General features: G+C 33.8%; 1 protein-coding gene across 2 annotated transcripts in view; it reads right to left on the reverse strand.

Moving 5' to 3' along the window:
- RASA1 (RAS p21 protein activator 1) overlaps positions 1 to 21642 on the reverse strand; it is a 133550-nt gene that overhangs the window by 2474 nt on the left and 109434 nt on the right. The window contains exons 13-25 of one of the 2 annotated variants that reach the window (XM_010354685.2): positions 19636 to 19713; positions 17502 to 17659; positions 16925 to 17001; positions 15279 to 15451; positions 14802 to 14961; positions 13286 to 13428; positions 12002 to 12117; positions 11259 to 11345; positions 8048 to 8115; positions 6437 to 6525; positions 4937 to 5014; positions 2346 to 2480; positions 986 to 1115 (exon numbers count right to left, since the gene is read on the reverse strand). In XM_010354685.2, coding sequence (XP_010352987.1) covers positions 1032 to 1115; positions 2346 to 2480; positions 4937 to 5014; positions 6437 to 6525; positions 8048 to 8115; positions 11259 to 11345; positions 12002 to 12117; positions 13286 to 13428; positions 14802 to 14961; positions 15279 to 15451; positions 16925 to 17001; positions 17502 to 17659; positions 19636 to 19713 — 1446 coding nt within the window. In that variant the 3' untranslated portion in view covers positions 986 to 1031. Of the gene's footprint in view, positions 1116 to 2345; positions 2481 to 4936; positions 5015 to 6436; positions 6526 to 8047; positions 8116 to 11258; positions 11346 to 12001; positions 12118 to 13285; positions 13429 to 14801; positions 14962 to 15278; positions 15452 to 16924; positions 17002 to 17501; positions 17660 to 19635; positions 19714 to 21642 lie in introns of both variants that reach the window. The other variant, XM_010354684.2, reaches the window with a different exon arrangement.

Raw genomic sequence — 21642 nt, forward strand, 5'->3', positions numbered from 1 at the left:
TCAATTATGCAAGATATCCCTTGGTTTTATTTTAACTTAACCTTTGTGAATACTTCACAAAAATACACATACAGAAGTAAATAAAACTATACAGTTGAACTAAATGTCCAGCAGATACAACAAGTAGTCAGAAGTTCAAAGATGGATAAGTTAGGCAGCTGATGAGGTTTGTCTGCATAATCAAAGGGGTAGGGTAGCACAAATAATGAACAAATAACTTTTAACAAAAACATTCTAGTTAAAAGAAACTGGTAGTCTATAAAATGAAGGGGTAACATGCATTGATCAATACAACAACCAATAATATTTACTGAATTCAAACTATTTACTGTTGTAAACATTTAACAAAGCATTATGAGATCTAAATACAGTCTTTGACAATTTCAACAAAATAAGTAGTATGTTTAAAAAATAAAGCTGATGAGCAATAGATCATTCTATATATTTTCTTTCAACAGTTCCAGCAAGAGAAATAGCACAGTATTTTTTAAAAGTATACAGCAAAGATTGTTCCTATTATAATGACAAACTCTGGAAACTGTAAATACAAATAATCATTGAACAGTCAAATGGTCATATTCCTAATCAGGAAGTAGTTACAGTAAGAACAGTCTGCAATCCAGTTATACACAATTGTCAATAAGAGAATGTGTTTGTCAGTTGATTTCATAGTTCTTTCTCTAAGAGACAGCAAGACTTTGGCAACTGGGTGTACTGAAAATATATTTTCAAAGTTCCAAGATACAGTCATAGCATTTTGTTTTGTGAAAGGTGATCTGTACACCAAGGCTCAGAGGTTGTTAAAGATTGATTCCATGTGGAAATAGTGCAAATATCCTGCACAGATAGCTTACAAGGTTGCTGGCATAGTTATGCACCAGCAGAATCTTGGATTTTGTTTGCATAGCTCACACATCATTGGAATGTGGAAAAGTGTGCTATTTTTTGGCAAGAGCAAAGGAGACATTATACTGAAGTGAATTACCACGTTGGGCATGATGAATCCATGCAGAACACTGGGGCGAAGGCTGCTACCTGACATCATTGGTTTTTGTATACTGGTTTTGTTTTTGTTGAAGCAGTTCTGTTATAGCCAGAAGCTTTTTCAATACGTGCTAGACAGAGGAAAAATGGTATGAAAATAAATGAAAGCTCAGTCAGCAATTTCAGGATGGGAACCTGGATTTGAAAAAAGCCGTATCAAAGCAAAGGGATGCATAAAATATTAGCACAGTTCCACTCAAAACATAAGTTTCTATTATTCAGTCATTGGCTGAGTATTTCTGGTCATAACTAAGAGAATTTTTATACCCTAAAGGGAACAGAAATTCGTTTGTGTTTGGCATGCTCCTATTTTTTAGGCCAGAACTATCACTATCACATTTGCCAGAAGAAGTTTACCCCTCTTTAAAGGTCTTTTATTTAATATCTAAGGCAAGTCGTATTATTAGTTTTGAAAGCTGAGGGGTGGGGGGCTGGGAGGAACAGGACTTGAGGATTCTAGAATCTCAGATTGTAGAGAACTCAGTCACCAAATTCAATGCTTTAATCCCTTCTACAAAATCCCTGCCAAATGGTTAGCCAGTGCGGTGACAGCATTCACTATCTCCTGAAACTACATTAGAAACTAGTCAAAACTGTCCCCGTGGTCACTTCTCAGTGGCCCTTATGTCAGCTGAGGACATTGAAAATGTAACTCATTTTGTTCTGTATCTCCAGTATCTTAATTGACCTAGTGTTAAGTCTCTTTGAATACATCCTAATCTGTATCTTTTTGGTGCAGATGGTAGATAGAAGTCTATCAATCAATGTAGTCTACTGTTTCTCAGAAGTGTAGGCCATGGTTCACTTGCATCAGAATCCCTATAAATTCCTGTAAGAGTTTGCTAGATGTGTAGCTTTCAAGGCCACACTTCAGAATCTCTGGATGTGAATTTGACCAACATCCCAAATAATAATCATTTGTTTCACAATTTGAGAATCACTTTGCCCATGCACTGTATCTGTATGTGACAGAAAAAAGACAGAAACTGAAAGAAAAAAAAAAATACTGACTTACTAGCCATTTTCACATATGTCGCCAAAGTATATTAACAGTTACACTGTTTTCCAGTAGAATTAACATGCAGACTCAAGAGCAAAACCTGATGTTTTTCAGTATTAAATGTACATCATTTTAGTCTGGGCCCGTTATTTCTGTCTGCTGAGATCTTTTGTTAATATGATGCAGAGTCTCAAAAATTTAATGTAACAAGAAAAAATGTTAACCAGAATTCAGCTATTTATTACCTCTCAAAGTGTTATCCTTGAAACATCATTGTTAATGAAGGCTGGCAAAAGCCTACCTGCTGTGCACCACGCTCATTACTGAGCGTTCGAAGTTCATCTGAATGAGCCACACAAATCTCATGCAATGCTGCTAAATCACGAGACAGGTCCGTTCTAGAATGCTCTGCAGTGTCCGGAAGTTCAGGTACATTCTTTAAGGGAATTGTAAAATTGCATTTAGAAATACAAATCTTTTTTCTTTTTTTAATTTTTTGAGACAGAGTTTCGCTCTTGTTGCCCAGGCTGGAGTGTGATGCCATGATCTCGGCTCACTGCAACCTCCGCCTCCCGGGTTCAAGTGATTCTCCTGCCTCAGCCTCCCAAGTAGCTAGGATTACAGGCGCCTGCCACCATGCCCGGCTAATTTTTTGTTAGAAATACAAATCTTTATAGTCTCGTGTGAAAATATTCTAATTGGGTATATTAGATAATTTTTTTTAATTCTCAAATTTCTTAATCAAATTTCTTAAAATTCTGAAGATTCTTACTGAAATATAAAATTCAGCATTAATGATGGTAAAATATAGACTCTGTAACCTTTGTATTTACATGAAAGCCAGATTCTCTTTTTTTCCATAGCATGACAGATGTGGTACAATATTATTGCTATTTTAAAAATAGGGTCGGGGGGTGTGGCTTCCTAACAATTAGCTTTATATCTGAAATATAGAACATATGCCAAATAGTGTAGGTTAACTGCTACTCTGGATTAAATGCAGCCTATACTTAAAATTCCTAGATGAAATTTCATTATTAAGCTCCTGTAGTTTGTCTAAGTTAATATGCATATAAGTAGGAACTGCACTATGAAAATGCAATGAGAACATGTCAAGTTAGACATTATCTGTGGACTGTGTTCAGAATACGTGCTAATATGTGGGAATAATCAGTGTTAATTATGGTACTTTCAGATAAGGTTCATAAAGTAACTTAGTCACTATAATTAAAGTTTATAGTATAGGTTGAATATCACCCAAAATGCTTGGGACTAGAAGTGTTTCGGATTTTGGAATATATGCAGTATACTTGCCCGTTGAGCATCCCAAATCCAAAAATCCAGAATTGGAAATTTTCCACATAGCATTTCCTGTTGGTGCCCAACAAGTTTTGGATTTCTTAGCATTTCAGATTTCAGATTAGGGATACTCAACCTGTACTTTATTATCAACACTAAATGGCAGTGTTATTTTAAGCCTTGGAATAACATTTAACAAAGGCTTGGATTACCAGTAAAATGGTGACAGTATTTGCTTTACACTGCTAAAAACTGCAAAACAATGTTTTCTTTGGGATAGAGAAACACAGTTATACAGGATATATTCATTCAGTGATTAAAGGATTATAGCGATGAAAGACACCATATTTGCCTTCAGAGAACTGACTCTAGTAGAAAGGACTTTAGAAAAAGTAATCATAGCAGCACAGAGTTTATATATCACAGATATGCAGGGATGCTTAGGAGGTAAAACAAAAGTTACTTTATTCACGTTTGGGGCTCAGCAAAAGCTTCCTGAAGGAGATAATAATTGAAGTGGGTCTTCAAAAATAAATTTGGCTTATACAGATGGTATACAGATGGTAAAGAAATATAATAGTATTATATTTGGATTCTAAGCAGTATGAAATCCTAGATTGTGTGGCATAATTTCTCACACAGTTCCTTAAACATTAACAGTTCCTTAAACATTATAGTAAAAATGTTTTCCAATGATCAACTGTATCCCAGTTCACATATAGAAGCATGATGGACTTTTAGCTTGTCAATTTCACTATACAGAGCTATGCCATAATTTTTCATACACTAACCTAGTGACTCACAGGCATTCCTGATTTGTTTGCCATAAATTGTGGTGTTCTTTTTAACTGAATCTGAATATATTGAGAACATGGACACCTCAATCTCCAATCCTAGCACTCTCTAATACCATGCCTTATACCTGGCTCTATTCACATATACATGTACCTTGCTGGTTTCCCTATATATGAACTGAATTATTAATAAGTTTAGTTTAAAACTGACTCAGTACCTGAAAAATCTGTACAATCATGAAAATTTAACTCTTAAAGGCAGGGTCCTAGAAATTATAAAATAACCTCATTCATAATTTTGTAATCACATTTTATTAACAAGGCCCAAATGAGGCATAGATATTCACACTGAATGAAGTGTAACACCAAATCCATGTCTTTTATTCCTAGAAAAGAAGACTTTTCAGTCTATTTACTTATTTAACCTGGTGAGAACTGTGTCATCGTCTTGCTTCAAGCCCCACATAGTAGCAGCAAAGTAAAAAAGCTAAGGAGGCAACAGAATGTCATGGCAGTCAGATGTGATAGCTTTAAAAGGATATGAAAAACAAGACGGACCCTAAAAAATGATGGAAGTAGTCTAAAAGCCACAATAATGTATGCTTTGGTTTAAGAATAAATGGTTTTAATTACAAACAAAAATGCCGTTTTTTGTTTAGGAAGGTAGCCAAAAATTTGCAGGCTTTTTCTCTTTTTAGTTTTGGATAGAAAATCTTTCTAAAGATGGCTGCTTAAATGGGTTAACTCAGCTATGCCAACTCTTAAGTCTTTAAAAAGTACCTAAAAACTATATACATACCCCAAGTTCATCTAAAAACATGATCATACGATGTTTGTTGCTTTTGATGAATGGATTGACACCTTCCATGTAGGGCTCCTGAAAAATAAAATGCTTCTATTATATGCACCGGAAACAAACCACTGTTTGACCTATTAGGTTGATGCAAAAGTAATTACAGTTAACAGCAAAAACCACAGTTACTTTCACACCAAATTAATATAGCAAAACCCATACATGTAGCAATAATTCTTATAAATTAGGTGTAGCAGCAGCAACACATTCACAAGAATTAATTAAATCATATAATGACAGTATTTTCCTTCTAGTATATAAGCAAATGTCTATACTGAGGAGTATGGGCATTTTTAATGAAAGAAAATTCTGAACCCAAGCACAAATCATAACACACAGACTGGCAGACACAAATTGCTTATATATAAAATCACTCAAACATGGTCCCAAATCATAGGTTCGAATCCAGCAGAGATTACAGGGAATTAAAATACAATATAATGAAGACTGCAATAGGAAAATATCTTATTTGTAACCTGCCTCAAGATTCAGATGAATTCAAAACCTAGGCCATACATGTTAACTGCTCATCATACTAAAATCCTGACTACTTACAACTATATTATAAATAGGGGAAAGGTTAAGATTAACACACTCTTAAAAATCAGTAAGAAACTCAATGAGACAAGGACCTCAATAGGCAATTCCAAAGATAGAGACAATGAAAGTTTCTCTAACAGTAATAAAACAATGAAATACAAAATATTCTGCCTATCAAATTGGCAGAAAAGAAAAAAGTATAGTACCCACTGAGTTTTGGCAAGGCTGTGAGGAGTGACAAAAGAATCTTAAGTTGCTGACAGGAAATCTTGTAATACATAGCAAAGCGTAAAACATGTATTAGTAATTTTACTCCTAAGTTCAGCTAATAATTGAACAAGTATGAAAGGAAATGTATGTAAGGATATATGTTACAACAATAACAGGGACAAATTGGAAGCCATCTAAATATCCATTATTAAGAATAATGAGTTATCTATTTCCACATATGGCAAGAAGTCTGTCACATATTAGGTGACAAAAGCAGGAGGCATGATATGATCCCAACTGAATATTAGTCATTATCCTTAGATAGTACAGTTACATGTAGGTGTCAAAAAAAAAAAAAAAATCTTGAGTTTTAATATTTACAGTGAAGGTTTACTGTGAAATAAAATTTTTAATGAATTTTTGTATTAAAATGTACTAATTTATTGTTTTTATGTTAAAAGTGGGAGAATTTGAGTACACTGGACCTTGAAAAATTTGTTTTCTATAATGGCTGAAGTGGTGTTTTTTAAAATTCCACTATTAAAATGTAAAATTTAAACAAGATGCTTTAAAAACAAACATAGCAGCAAAAATAATCTTTCATTGCTAAAAATTTCACTTAAGCCAAATTTTATCGTTTTATAATGTCAAACTTGCATTCATAAATTACATTTTAAAGTATCAAAATGTTTTTACCTTAGCTCCAAATTCCACAAGATTTGCTAAGTTCTGCACAGATTTAGCCACTAATATTAGTGTTCTTGCAGCAATAGGAGATGGGGAATCTGGAAGAGAATTGGGCACAGCTAATGACACCAACTCCAACAGCACTTTCAGCTAAACCATTATAAATTTAGCACTTTAACATTTCTTTACTGTTTACTACCCATTCCATTCACAACTCAGAATGTTTTTTGAAAAATGTTTTTTGAAAAATTTATGATCTGTATAATTCAAAAGAACTTGAGTTAAAAGAGGAAAACTGAATATGCTTATCAGTGCTTCTAGGCTTGTGAAAAGGGTACTACAATAACGCAGCAATTTCCAATGGTTGATACTATTTCAGAGGACCTGAAAGCTTTACCTTCATCACTAAAAAAGACTGTCACTCCTCACATGTTTTGTGACAGTTCACAAAGCTAGTTTTGGCCTACTCAGGTTAGCAATCTGAGCAATTCCCTGCTCCCAACATTATCTGCAATCCAAATAATTCACTTAAAGCACAAGAAGCAAGATAAAATCTAGGACCTCTGCTTTATTTTGAGGAGAAAAACATGAAATTTAATAAACTTTTAAAATATTTTAAAGGGAAATCAGGAGGCATTTCCCTGTAGAACACAGATAAGTAGGATGTAAATGACAAGTATTGGTGTCTATTAAATATAAGCTCTGGAACTTAATTATTTAACAGTAAAATCCCATAGATAATCTACCTGACTGCCTAGTTTTAGATAGTGTTGTCTGAGGCAAACATTCAGATAGATCTCTCCAAAAGAATTTCAAACCCTTAATCTTAATGGATTTGTAGATTTAACTACTTTAGTAGCAATAAAAGATAATTACAGAGACGTGATGGCTATATAAAAGTAAAAATTAAGACATTTCCAAAACATTTTTAATACAATTTTGAGCTTCAGATTATTAAGGTAAAAATTCTAGTTCCTACTGTTTATAATGGTTCATTATTACATTCAGAGTCACAAATTTCCCTGTTATCCTTTCTTTGAAAGAAGTGTGTAACACCTGAAAGTCATCTCAAAATGGGTATATGGGTAATAAAACTGGATCAGGTTTACTGAAGTTTAAAATGGCCAATTTACACTATATAACCGGTGACTTTAAAAATCTCGAGGAACCAGGACTGCTTTCTTCATACGTACTCACAGAATACTATTCCAACTGTAGATATCATTTAATTTATCTTGAAGATCCAGCTAGCAGCAGTCTAGCAATGGGCTAAGCAAATCTCTTCCCAACTTGAAAAAGCCAAGTTGCAGACTACAAGAAGTTATTTATTATAAAGGTTTGAGACACAATAGCGTCAGAAAAAAAGGTGGAATATGTGGAATCATGCCATCTCAGATTAGATATGAGATGGAAGAAAAGAAACAAACAAAAAAAAAGCCAAAGAAGCACAAGGAAGGAAGGGTGCTTTGGAGTACTTTATATATGCCAAGACTAGAATTGGATAATCAAAAAAAAAAAACAAAAAAAAAACTAGATTTAATTTAAGAGTATTCTTATCTAACAGTGTGAAACTGTTAATTGTAATTTTTTGAATTTTGAAATTTATCAAAAGCTGATTACCTGAGATGATATTGAACATCCGTGGATTCAGGATGGCAGGACAGATGAGTCGAAGAAAAACAAAACCACTGAATGGGAGGGAAATTTTTTTTTTTTTTTTTTTAGAAAACACATATATAATGTGTTACATTAAAACAATACATATAAAACAGAATTTTTAGTACTCATAGAACCATAAACTTCACTCTAAACCAATAAAAGAAAGCCCAGACACAGAAAGCTTTAAGAAAACAGTAAGCCAAAGCATCATATTTTAAGAATATATATATCTGCTTCCTGAATGTATTACTCACTTTTCCCAATTTAGAATTTGGATTAACTTTGGGAAAATGTTGTTCATCTGTAGTATTTACTGTCTTGCTTACTATTTATTATTCCAGGCCTAGTAGTCATGTGATACTTAAAGTAGTATCCTCGGGAACCCTAAGAATTTCTGAAATACCACAGGAGTATAAATAAACTTTTTATATTATATAAGCATAATTCTGTACAATTTCAGAATTTCACACATCCTCATTTCTTATTCTTAATTTATTTAAACAAAACAGCCTTAAGTTGGCTGCATTGATTTTGTTGATGATTCATATAAAAATAAGAATCCATTGCACTAGAGAAAAAGTGACTTATTGATAAATGAAAATATCTATAATGGAACACTGGAAAGGTTTTTTTTTCTTCTTCTTTCTTTTCTTTGAGATAGGATTTTGTTCTGTCACCGAGGCTTGAGTACAGTGGCCCGCAATCACAGCTCACTGCAACCTTGAACCCCTGGGATCAAACAATTCTCTTGCCTCAGGCTCAGAGTAGTTAAGACTACAGGTGCACATCACCATACCTGGCTAATTTTTTTTTTTTTTTTTTTAATTATTTTTGTAGAGAACAGAGTCTCAATACGGTGCCCAGGACAATTTCAAATTCCCGGCCTCAAGCAATCCTCCTGTCTTGGTCTAAACGTGTTGAGATTACAGGCTTGAGCCACCATGCCCAGCCTGGAAAACTTTTAAGGCAAGACATTAGGGATTCTAAAGTTTTAAAACGTAGTCAAATTACAAAACAATAGCAAAAGCAAAAATTATACTAACAGCTGTCATATATTATTTTATCTGCTAATTTTATTTTGGGACAACTTAAGTGTGAAAATGAAGCTTGCATAGATACTCCTATTCTGCCTCCTTTAGTCACTGGTAGGGAGGATATGTTGTCATGTAGATAATTTCTCTCTAATTTCCTTTTAAGAAGAATCCACACTAATAACCTCTTGTCCCATGTAAAGACAAGCATTATTTCTAAAATAATGAATTATGCAATTCCTTCTACAGATTGATAGACATAATCTATGTAAAGACAAGCATTATTCCCAAAATAATGAGTTACGCAATTCCTTCTAGACATTAATAGGCACAATCTCTGTTCTCTGTTAGAGTGGGTTACCCAATTTCTCAGCATTTACCTTTGAACATGTACCTGTTTGCTAATTTTTGGACTCTCAGAAAGTAGTTACTTCTCAAACAGCATTTATAGGAATTGTAATATATTGGCTGGGCATGGTGGCTCACGCCTGTAATCCAACACTTTGGGAGGCCAAGGTGGGTATATTACCTGAGGCCAGGAGTTCAAGACCAGCCTGGCCAACATGGTCTAACCCCAACTCTACTAAAAATACAAAAATAGCCAGGTGTGGTGCTGCATGCCTGTAATCCCAGCTACTTGGGTGGGTGAAGCACGAAAATCACTTGAACCTGGGAGGCGGGGGTCGCAGTGAGCTGAAATCACACCACTGCACTCCAGCCTGGGCAACAGAGCGATACTCTGTCTCAAAAAAATAACAATTAAGTCTTTAATTTTGGACTTCTCAAATTTAAAGAATCTTGTATAAACTTTACTTGAAAATATTGTCATAATTATACACAGTAGGTCTGTGAGCCTGAAACATAACCTTGGCAAAAATGCCCTAAAACACCCTCTTGCATCAGTTTAAAATTTCCTGCTGTGTTTGCTTAACAATTATACTTGTTTGAACTTACAAATTTATAGAACAGTTTTAATTTACATCTCACACATAACTGTGCTGGAATATAATTCTTTTCTATTCCTCCCAATCACCATTAATGCCAAGAAAAACAGAATCTGTAGTTCTTAAATATTATGTCATATCATAACCAAGAGAAATTTTATCTGCCCCCCAAAAAAAGAAATAGAAGACCCTTGTCAAAATTTAGGTTGGAGGCAGGATTAACACACATTTTCAAAACACTGTAATAATGGTGTTAATGGTTGTCTAATTATTTTCAATATAGCATGGCATGACAGTGTATATTCTAAATAACATATTATTAGAAAACTGCTGTATTCCATGATGCTTTTGCATTAAACTTCCATTTGCCTGGAATTAGTTGGGGTATTGGTTGGAGTATGCTTAACAAAAGCAAAAGCCTACAAGTAAGACTTAAGGATATCAGATTGGGTCTTAGAAAGTTACCTTTAGTTGTGCCTTAGCCACCAGCTTTCTATATAACCTTAGTTCAACAACTTAACCTCTCTAGACAGATCTGCTTCTTCTTTGGAAAGTAAGTTAGAATAATGGTAATTAAGTAACCTTATATAAGCTCCCAAATTCCATGATTTGCCAAAGCAGTTCTTCCTACAGAGTAATGATAATGAAGTCCCTTTATATAAGCTCCCAAATTCCATGGTTTGCCAAAACAGTTCTTCCTAATTATGGTACAATGAGCAGACTGAAACACAGCTTCAGCACTACATGTTCTGGTTACAGATTAGCTCAGAGTCACAGATTGTAATAAAGCAATTAATATCTAAATCAGTCAATTACTGCTCTTCTCTTTTAGTGCCAATCAATGTGTGTGTGTGTGTATGAAGAATATTATATGAAGTTAGCTACAGATTTTAGTTGTATAACTTTTAACCTCATCCTGTAAGGGTTTAAAAATCCCCAATACTTGACTATAAATGAATGTTCATGTTTTTAGAAAATGCAAACGGTAACTAAATCTCATAGTAACTTTAAGTTTAGGAGCCATTTGGACTTAGAAAATATGCAACAGGGCTTTGACATAAAAGCCAAAGAAAAAAAGCATTGAATTGTATATTGTTATTCTTCAGTTTTTCACAATTATCCATCTATCACTCTTCAGTTTTTCACAATTATCCATCTATCAGTTTGTGATTTAACAAATGAATTGATGAGCCTTACCTAACAACTCTTGTTCTCATTGTGGTATTTGTAGGCCACTTATGCTGAACAGATTTCTGTAAACACCCATAAATATATCTCAGTGTCCTGCCAAAATAACACAATCATCTCAACACAGAAAGCAAGTGAAACTACTGATCTCCTAGCAGCCGAAAGCTTAATTTACCCAAATATACCACAGTTTAATAAAACTGGCCTTTTCCCCCAAAAAAGTATTTTGCCACAGGTAATGAGACATTTAGAAGGGGTAAGGAAAACTTCATCGACTAAGTTTATCGTCATCAATTTATTCAGTCAACTTCCTGACATTTACTTTAAGATACAGAGAACTAACCAGCTGCAAACTCTGGGGAGAAAGATTTAGACTTAGGTTAACTTCTACCTGAACAAATGAGTTCACCAATACTGGAGGCCTAAAAGCATATTAACAGAGTGATTAATCTATCAAGTATAGACTAAATGGATAGACAAGATATCTTTTACAATCTCAAATCTGAAACTATAAACCTCTATTCACTCCCCAAGCTACTATACAAACCAGACATATTGGCTTGTACAAAAACAATGGGTGGTTTTATTAAGACAGTTATTTTATTTAAATATAATTCATCTTATAAACATTAACCATGACTTTTCCAGAGTATAGTAATATTAGGACAACAGAAAAGCTTTCACGTGTTTTAGAAATAGAAATTTCCCAAGACATACACAATTTCTTGTCAAATGAAAATTTCACCACTTACGGTGGAAGTATTTCTGAAGCCATGAATATTTTCTCCACAAGCTCTGAAAGTATGTTCAATAGGTGTGCTAAATTAGTGTTCACATCTTCATTTTTTTCTAACTTTGATGGACTTAACTGAAAGAAGGAATAAATCAATAGAAATGCATTGTTGGCAATGACAAATGCAAATGAATTGAGGAAAACAAGTAGTTGTAGTTTTCAAGGTTCTCTATTTTTCAGTATCTGTGTGTACTAATCTTTTTTCTTTGTATAAATGGGAGTTTTTAAGTAGTTTGCTCTATGGAACTCTTTCTGGTAGGTTTGTTACCATTTATTCCCAATTACCCAACTGAAAAGCAACCAGTGGTTAGTCAATTCTATTTATTTGAGGGTAAAAAAAGCTGATTAAAAGCCTTTTCTGAATGAGGCTTATTTAATGACTAATAAAAATATCAAATGTCTTAGGCAGAATCACAAACCTTTCTCAGAACTTTTCCTGTAACCCTTCTGATCTAGTGTCAGCAGAGTACATTTATCTATGGAAGTCCGAATTCCGCAGCCTATCTCTAAAGTCCAGAGACTCAGCCCTACCCACCTGCTGCACTTCTGTGTCATCCTTATGTTAGGCCAACTATGGCATTACTCCAGATTTCCAAAATTAAATCACTAATTTCTTCCCTTCAGGTTATTAGTACAAATTGACACCTTCGTGCAGGATTAACATTTGCTAGGTCCCAGTGTCCACTGTCAAAAACAATTCCTTAAACTGATTTTTGTATCAGATCTAAAATATATATTTCTTTGTAGCTGCTTTCCCATTAAAATGAGAGAATATATGTGTGAGATTCCCACTTACTGTCTTAATAGTTTATTATGAATTTATATTGAAGCTTTAATAATCCTAAAAAGATGTTTTTTGTTTTAGTCAAGGTTATCTCATAATTCTCTCGCAAAAAAACCTTCAAGGACAAAGCTAGATGTAATGAAGTGCTACATAGGTCATATGATAAGTCACTAATAAAACCTTCAATGTATGTTATGCACGCTTTCTGTAAGTAGTATATAGATTACTAGTGCAGTAGAGGAAATGACGAAAGTATTTTCATGAATTTCTGGTGCAACTTGATGGTTTTTAATCCCAAAATAAAGTACATCTTTTTTAAAAAGTCCATTTTGCAGAACATTTTTATAAATGTATTAGAGACAGGTATAACTGCTATGAGGAATAATTTTAGAAATTTAATATTTTCCTTAAAATGTAATTGGCTACAAATCATTACCTACTAAAACATTAAATTCTTACCTCACAAGATTGCTTGCTTTCCATTATCTTTAAAATAGAGTCTTTCAAAGCATGATGAACAAACTGTGTAGCAGTGGCTTTCATATACTGCTCCATCAAGGTGCTTGCAAGTGTTGTGGCTCGAAATAGGGTAGTGGCTTCATCTACACAAATATTTACATTAGATTATTTGTAAAGGACTGACCTAATGTGACCAAATTGGAAATTTAAGTGAATTCATTTTACCTCAAAAGGAATAACCACTTAAACGTACTTTTTGCATGCAGCATTGAAGCACTAATTACAATGACATCCTATATTTCTACAGACTTAACTCTGTAAGACTTTCATATGTATTACCTCATTAGATCATAAACAGAAGGGATTAACACTGCCATGTTCATATGGAAAAATGAAGTCTCAGAATTGTTATATGTCAGATCAGTTAGACAGCTAGTGACAAAATTAGTACCACAAATCAGCTTTCCTGCCCATTGACCCCATGCTTTGAAACTTTGGGGTTTATTTACAATTAAGGATATAACACAAAATCCCAGTTTAGATTAATTTATTAGCTTAAAACGTGTCTACTGAGTTTCAGTAAAATTTTAATGAAATACAAATGCTACAGAAAAGATAAACTCAGTGTAAAATAAGGACCACTATTTTATCTATTCCTTGACAAATCTATATTTTGTGATGACAAGGAAATAGTTCTAAACTTTACTATTTATTTGGGGAACCTAGAAGCAAGAACTATTACTGAATCAAAGTGCTGGGGGGGGGGCAGGGCGGTGGGGGGGCTGGTGGATTATTTTGTAAGCCATTAAAAGCACTGTGAGTCCAGCAGCTTGGGAACTCTACCTATCTATAAAAGTTAGAAATAAAATGCAACTGACACCCAGCTTCTGTGAAATGAATAAGTAAAATTAAACAAGACCTATAATCCCGGCACTTTGGGAGGCCGAGGCAGGCGGATCACCTGAAATCAGGAGTTCAAGACCAGCCTGGCCAACATGGTGAAACCCCGTCTCTACTAAAACATAAAATAAAAAATTAGCCGGGTGTGGTGGCATGTGCCCATAGTCCCAGCTACTCGGAGGCTGAGGCAGGAGAACCGCTTGAACCCGAGAGGTGGAGGTTGCAGTGAGCTGAGATTGCGCCACAGCACTACACCGTGGGCCGACTGAGACTCCATCTCAAAATAAATAAATAAATAAATAAATAAACAAGAGAATACAATTAAATATGCCAGATAATCAAGCACTATGAGCCATTGATGTAGACACAGATACCACTTTCTTATGGCTTCTAGTACTTATCTGCCAAACTCTGCATTAGAAATATCAGCTCCCCATAGTAACCAACATAATCAGAACTGATATCCAACTGCAGTTTTTAATGAGGGAAAACAGAATAACTTATTTTGCAACATAATTTAACAATTTAGTATATTCAGAGATAGAGTCCATATACCCTTGATATAAAATCTAAACCCAGTTTCTTAAAGTATCACACTAACATAGCCATACTATACCTTCCATGCTTATTTCTCTGTCATTTAGTGTGCATAACAACAACGATTCAAGCTTTTCGTGAAGAAAAATCCTCAATAGGATGCTGGCCAGTAGTGTTCGGTCTTGTCCACATACATGTGATAAAGCATAGACTACATGAAGTTCCTTTTGCAGTATAAGCTAAAATGACATTTTAAAAGACTGTTTAAAGTACACAGCATTAAGCATGCTCCATGAGACTAACAAGAAATATGTTCTTTCACAAGTTCTTATATTTAAAATGATGTCCCATTGAATAAATTTATTTAAAATAGAATGAATTCGTAATCTACCTATTTCTACCAAAATCACACTATAAAACAAGGTTTTAAAGCTTCTCTGGTGTCAATGTGCTACTAAGCTATGAATTACTATGTTTAGCTTAATGGATTTTTTTATTAAATGTTAAATGTTTCTGTTAATTCCAACAAAAACAGGACTGATAAATAACTTAATACCTCTTTAAATTCACTGTACTCTTCTTCTGGCATGATTTTTTCCATAGAGTATCGTGCTCGAACACGCAGGGACCCTGGTTCAATACCTTTTAATGGTATATGGGAGCTAAGCAGAAACCATTCATCTGTGGCATGCCCTTTCTGTAATCGGCTCAACTGGCAGCGCATAAATACTTGGGAAGAAAAACAAGCAATTATTGTCTAAAAAGATAACATGATAATTAGTCATGCAAGTAAATTTTTCTGGTGTTCAGTCTTCTCTATGGTGTTAAATGCTTTTCATTAAAGGAGTTTCCAATAACATCACAAATTCAATATTTAATTGCTTCATTCATTTACTGAATGTCTACTGTGCACTAAACTCTGATAGGCAGGGAGTATAGAGATGATTGAGATGTGGTTCTTTGAGTTGCATAGAGGTCAATTTAGTCAAGAAGACAAGAAATCAATTATGTTTCAGCATTAAGTGCTGTTAACAGTGGTGAATGCTATTCGAGTACACATAAATAATACCTAATTCAGCCCGTGGAGGTGAAAACTCCACTTTAAACAGGTAACCCTTGAGCTGACAAGATCTGGAGGTGTAGCTAAGAAGAAAAGTAGTGAAAAAAGAAAAGAGAGCACTTCAGATATAAGGTATGGCCTTCCTTCTGTGTCATTACTGTGGGGTTTGGATTTTATCGTAAAAGTAATGGAAAACTAAAATTACTACAAAAAATTACAGAATAAACATTTTATAGAGGAATATTCAGGCTCTGATCTGTCTGTTAATACATACCACTTCCTTCCCTAAGCCTGAGTATTAAGAAGGTATTAACCTAATTCACCCTGATGTGAATTGGTAAATCCCACTGTCAACTGCTTTAGCAGCAGGATGGAAGGAGTTGTGCTGCTGAGGACAGGAACTGGGAGCCTTTGACTACCAGAAGTGAATAAATGACATATACAAGTTTAAGGAAAATTTTTAAATAGAATACTTTTTTACTAATATGCTAGTGTAATCCCAGCACTTTGGGAGGCTGAGACAGGCAGATCACCTGAGGTCAGGAGTTCGAGACCAGCCTGGCCAACATAGTGAAACCCCGTCTCTACTAAAAAAAAAGTACAAAACTTAGCCATGCATGGTGGTGGGCGCCTGTAGTCCCAGATACTCAGGAGGCTGAGGGAGGAGAATCTCTTGAACCTGCGAGGTGGAAGTTGCAGTGAGCCAAGATCACACCACTGCACTCCAGCCTGAGCAACAAGAGCAAGACTCCATCTCAAAAGAAAAAAATGGAAAAACCTAAAAAGTAGAAAGAAGGGATGAGGGCAAGCCCTACAAAAAGACCACTGTAATCATTTTCTTATTCTTCCTATTCATTAGAGAAAGGAGGGTGGCTAGATACTTTAATCTTAATTGCTTAACAGTATGTACAGTTGAACCGTGTTGGTCTTTTTCATTCTTAGGTATACTCTTTCTTGATAATCAATACTTTAAGATAATCAATACAATAATCAATACAATAATACAGAAAGAAACTATCTCAAATTATACTACGTGCATTTCTGATTTTTTTTAATTTCTATTTTAAGACTATTTCATTGTGAATTTTAAAAGTATATAAAACATGCTTTCTCTATTTTAGAAAGTTTCTGTATCAACTTACAGATATCAGGATCTTTGCTTTTCTTTGTTTTATTACTAAGAGTTATTTCAAATCTATTGATGTCAGGAGGAAGATCACTAAAGGAGCAAGGAGAAAAAGAATTAACAAAATGATTTGGCATCAAACTACCTTATTTCTTTAGTTCTAGTATCAAATAAACCCCCATTTCTGAAAGAAAAAAAAAAAAGTGAGTGTGCTAGACCTAAAACCAGATTCACAACTATTTTATTATTTGGTATACAGAAGACATGCAAATTACACACTTTTCCTACCATCTTTAACTTCCTAAACTAATAATTCATTCAAATAAGTACTGGAAACCTTAGTAAACATTTTGTATGTGTGGGTTAGTAAAGTTTTTTGACTTGCTAATAATTCATGTTAATAACTAAGTGGAAAAACCAAGGGCATAGCACTTCACAAAAAAAGGTAAACAAATACAACAGAAAAAAAAATACATATATAGCTATTAGGACTCCTGGATATGGTACCTTGTTCTGATGGTTTAGAGACCAAAAAAATAGAAACGCAATCTGGTAAAAGAAAATGATTAATGTAATGATAAAATAAGACTTACTCAAAGACAAACTCTTCTGACCACACTGGGTTTTGCCCTTCCCTTGCATGAGTTTTTGCTACTTGGACACTATTCAGGTAGATGTTACAATATGGATTAGCAAAATGTTTTACTGGGAGTTTATGGGCTTCTTCAATATGTAAAACAAGGCTGCTGACCTAAAAAAAAAAAAAAAAAAATTATTACCCCAGGTTTCTAGAATTGCACATTTCAAAAGCAATTACTCTAAGATACAAAGCCAAAAATAATGACTTATTTTCCCCTTTTTTAAGAAAATATGAGCTTTGGTTATATTTTTCCTTTATATATGACATACTTAAAACATTCAAACATTTAAAATAATTCTTCCCACCTAAAAAGATAAAACAATGCAATTTTATTTTACAAGTTATTTCTCCCACTATATATATCTTGGAGAAATAATGAAATACATCTTTTCTACCATAAAACAATGATAAAGAGAAAATGAAGTTAAGAAGAAAATTCTTTACTAATGTAAGTAAACAACTGTCACTACTCAAATCAAAATCCCGTATGTTATATAATATTTATCTGGAAGATTCTATTTCTATAGAAGAGTTCCACAGCTAAACATTTTTAAAACACTGACCTTACCTTCTTATTTTACAGGAAAGGATACAAACCTAAAGAAACTAAGTTATTTGTCAGTTTGGATGCCAAAACTTAGATCATCTACCTTCTAGTATCAGGTCCTCTTTCTCTCTTGCCATATACTACTTGTGTGGCCTTGGACAAATCTGTCCCTCTAAGCCTCATCTTTCTAATATGTAAGTATAAAGTCTACACTACAGGTTGTAATAAGGATTACAAACTAGTTATCCCTCAGTATCTGTGGGGGACTGATTTCAAGACCCTCCACCTCTCTCTCCTGGCAGATAACAAAGCCCAAGATGCTCAAGTTCCATATAGAAAATGATGTAGTATCTGCATAAAATCTATGCATGCCCTCCTGTATGCTGTAAATCATCTCAGATTACTTGTAATACCTAATACAATGTGAATGCTATGTACATAGTTGTTACACTGTATCTTTTTATTGTATTTTTTTCTGAATATTTTTGACCCATGGTTGGTAGATTACAGTGATGCAGAACCCATGAATAGAACGGGCCAACTGTATATGTAAATCAAAATCTCACTGCCCACTGATACATAAAAAGTGTTTGAGATGTTAGCTATGATTATGTTAAACCTGCAAATGTCAGTTTAATGGCTCAGGTTTCATACAAAATACAACTTGCTCTTATTTGCAAAAATCCAATCTGATTTTTGATAGCTTACAAAATGTTACAATGTTATGAAGACATGGCGATTTTGTGTCTACTTAAATTTCCCTGGCGAAGAGCCAGACTTTGTGTTACAGGGACTATTTAGTCACCTAAATGTCAACCATTATCCACTCCCAGTAGAACAGTATGTTAATCACTCAGCTTATCAGATATTCACATGAAGAGAACAGGAGACACTTTGGTCAGTAAATATTGTACTCAACTTTCTTTAAAACCTTGAGAATGTCAAAATTTGCCTAACTTCTTCCAATTATATAGGGATTACTATAAAGAAAAAAGCCAAGAAATGGAGGTTATAAAGTTACCCTTGTAAAGGCAAAAAAGAGAAAGCCTAGCTTAACTCTCCACAAATCAAAGTATACGGCATGTTACAGTTTCAAATAAGATTAAATATTTCCTAAGAGTTAAGCAGTAGGTTTTAAAAGCTGTTCTTCAAAATGAAAATCCCAAAAAAGTTTATTGGGATTTGTGCTATAAATCTGATGATCTTTTCAATGTTCTACTTTTTTGAAAAAGGCCAAAATAATTTTTTAAAGGAAAATTAAGTGCCCAACAGAACAGTTTCTGCTGTGTTGGTTTAGTATTGTTATTTAAAGTGGAAGAATAATCCTTTCTTATGTTTTTAACAGTTGGCATTTTGGACTAAGAAAGAACATTCTCTTTCATAAAGAAGTAACGTTTTCCTGCTACTAAAGCAAGTGGCAGCATGGCTTAACCCCTCCTAAGATATGATGTCCAAAACAGTTCAGATAAAAATAAAATAAAAAGAGCGAAGCGTTAGAGCAAACTGTGACAATTAAAAATCAAAGAAAATTAAGCTTCACCTGACGAAGGCGTTTATTGGATGTGCCTGGACTACTTTTCCGTAAATTGCAAAATGCTTGCAGACCTTTCATCCAATCCTACAAAAAAAAAAAAAAAAGCATTTCAAAGAAATATACACTAGTTTATTTGGTTTCCAAATCATCAGTTAGGTTTTTTTTTTTTTTTTCAAATTCAACAATTCCTTCCTTCTCTAGACTGCCATTTTGATTCTCGGACTATATTGCACTTTGTAACAATAACCAATAATATCAATAAAACAACCAAAACAGTTGTAATTCTGTATAAATCTTTGTTTGAATTTATGTATTAAACACATCGAGTGGCCATTCATTAGCCAAAAAATCAAATTTACATGAAAGAAACTGTTTCTCCCAAACATACTACCTTGGGGAAGTTAACTGTCAAGTATAATTAAGCTGTTACACTTGAGGAAGGCTTAGGTGGAATTTAACTTGATACATTTTTTGAGAAGGGGAGAGGGCTGATTGTAAAACCAACTGATAACGTGATGACTGATCCCATGACAAGCATGCTAATCTATACTTTAGGCCATGATACAGGTAAAAATGTATAAGGGGATTTGAGTTATTTTTAAGCTTTTAAATATAACATTAGATTTTTAAAATCATTTTAGCCTAATATTCAAATCAAATTGCAGCCATATTTTTTAAATGTTTATCTAGTGCTTTGGGGGAAAGGAGAGAACTAAGGTTTATTAAAAATAAATCTAAATATTCACTTTGGTTTTTACATGTTTCTGGAAAGCTGTGTTCTATTGCTTTATTCAATTATGTCTTTAGTTTGTTGGCTATTTCAATGAAGCTGAACTTTATCAATATTTAGAGACAGTCTTTATATTACAGCAAATTAAAACCAAATCAGTTACCATAGCATTTTGAAATAGAAGAGAATAACCAGAGACCCCCACAGCCCAACAAATCGACAAAAACTGGAAATACCATTTATGGAAATATATAAATATTATGTATAAATACATTTAAAACATATTCTAAGTCAGGCTGCAAAACATGCTGAAATGTCACTATGGTATGTGACACATTTTTATTCAGAAAGACGGATGATGGTAAAATAATTAGAAAATAGGATACTGAAGTTTAAATTTCTAACTCAATTTCTAACATTTAAAAAAATCATGTAAGTTACCAAAATGTTTTGAGCCCTACCTTTCTCATCTAAAAATTAGGGATGCATAGCCATAAAATTTAATGTGCATTACATGTGAAATGAGCATTTAAATGAGATATTTTATAAAGATGTGAAATATGACATTCAGTTACGAGCTACAAAACACAGTGGCTCATTCAAGTTTATTCTGTGAGTCTCATGCTAGGACCCAGTTTTAAGGGCATCTTCCTCATATCTAGGGTTGGCAAATTATATTTCCAACAAAGCCACTTTCATTTCTTAACCACGTTTAAGTTCCTTCATTAGAGTATAAGCTGAAATTTAGCCATATTTGTGTAAAATACAACCATATACCCCAGAAGCATTAGGGTTCAAAGAAAGCAAAAAAAATTTTTAAGAGACAGTGTCTCAGTCTGTTGCCTAGGCTAGGGTACACTGTCTCAATCTTACTCACGGTAACTCAAACTCCTGTGCTAATGCAATCTTCCTGCCTCATTCTATCCAGTGGCTGGGCATAAGCCAGAACACCCAGCTAATTTTTTACTTTTGTTATAGAGGTGGTGTCTCCGTTTGCTGCAAAATATTTTTTAAAGAGTTTTTTCTTTACTATTATTTCTTCACAAAATTACTTAATAGAAGCTATAAGAAGCACACTGCACATGGATCAATAGCTAATCTAAAGTAGACATTATATCTAGACTTGGCTTGGAGAATAGATTCCTAAACTCCCTTTCCTCGTGTTGACTGACTTTTATTTTCAGACATGGAGTTCAACCAGTGAAGAAGAATAATTAATGCCTGTTAGCAAAACTAACTGGCTTACCTTTGGATTGTACTGAGATTATCTATAGCCTTTATGC

This window comes from Rhinopithecus roxellana, chromosome 3 (genome assembly GCF_007565055.1).
Source record: "Rhinopithecus roxellana isolate Shanxi Qingling chromosome 3, ASM756505v1, whole genome shotgun sequence".
Classification (NCBI taxonomy): domain Eukaryota; kingdom Metazoa; phylum Chordata; class Mammalia; order Primates; family Cercopithecidae; genus Rhinopithecus; species Rhinopithecus roxellana.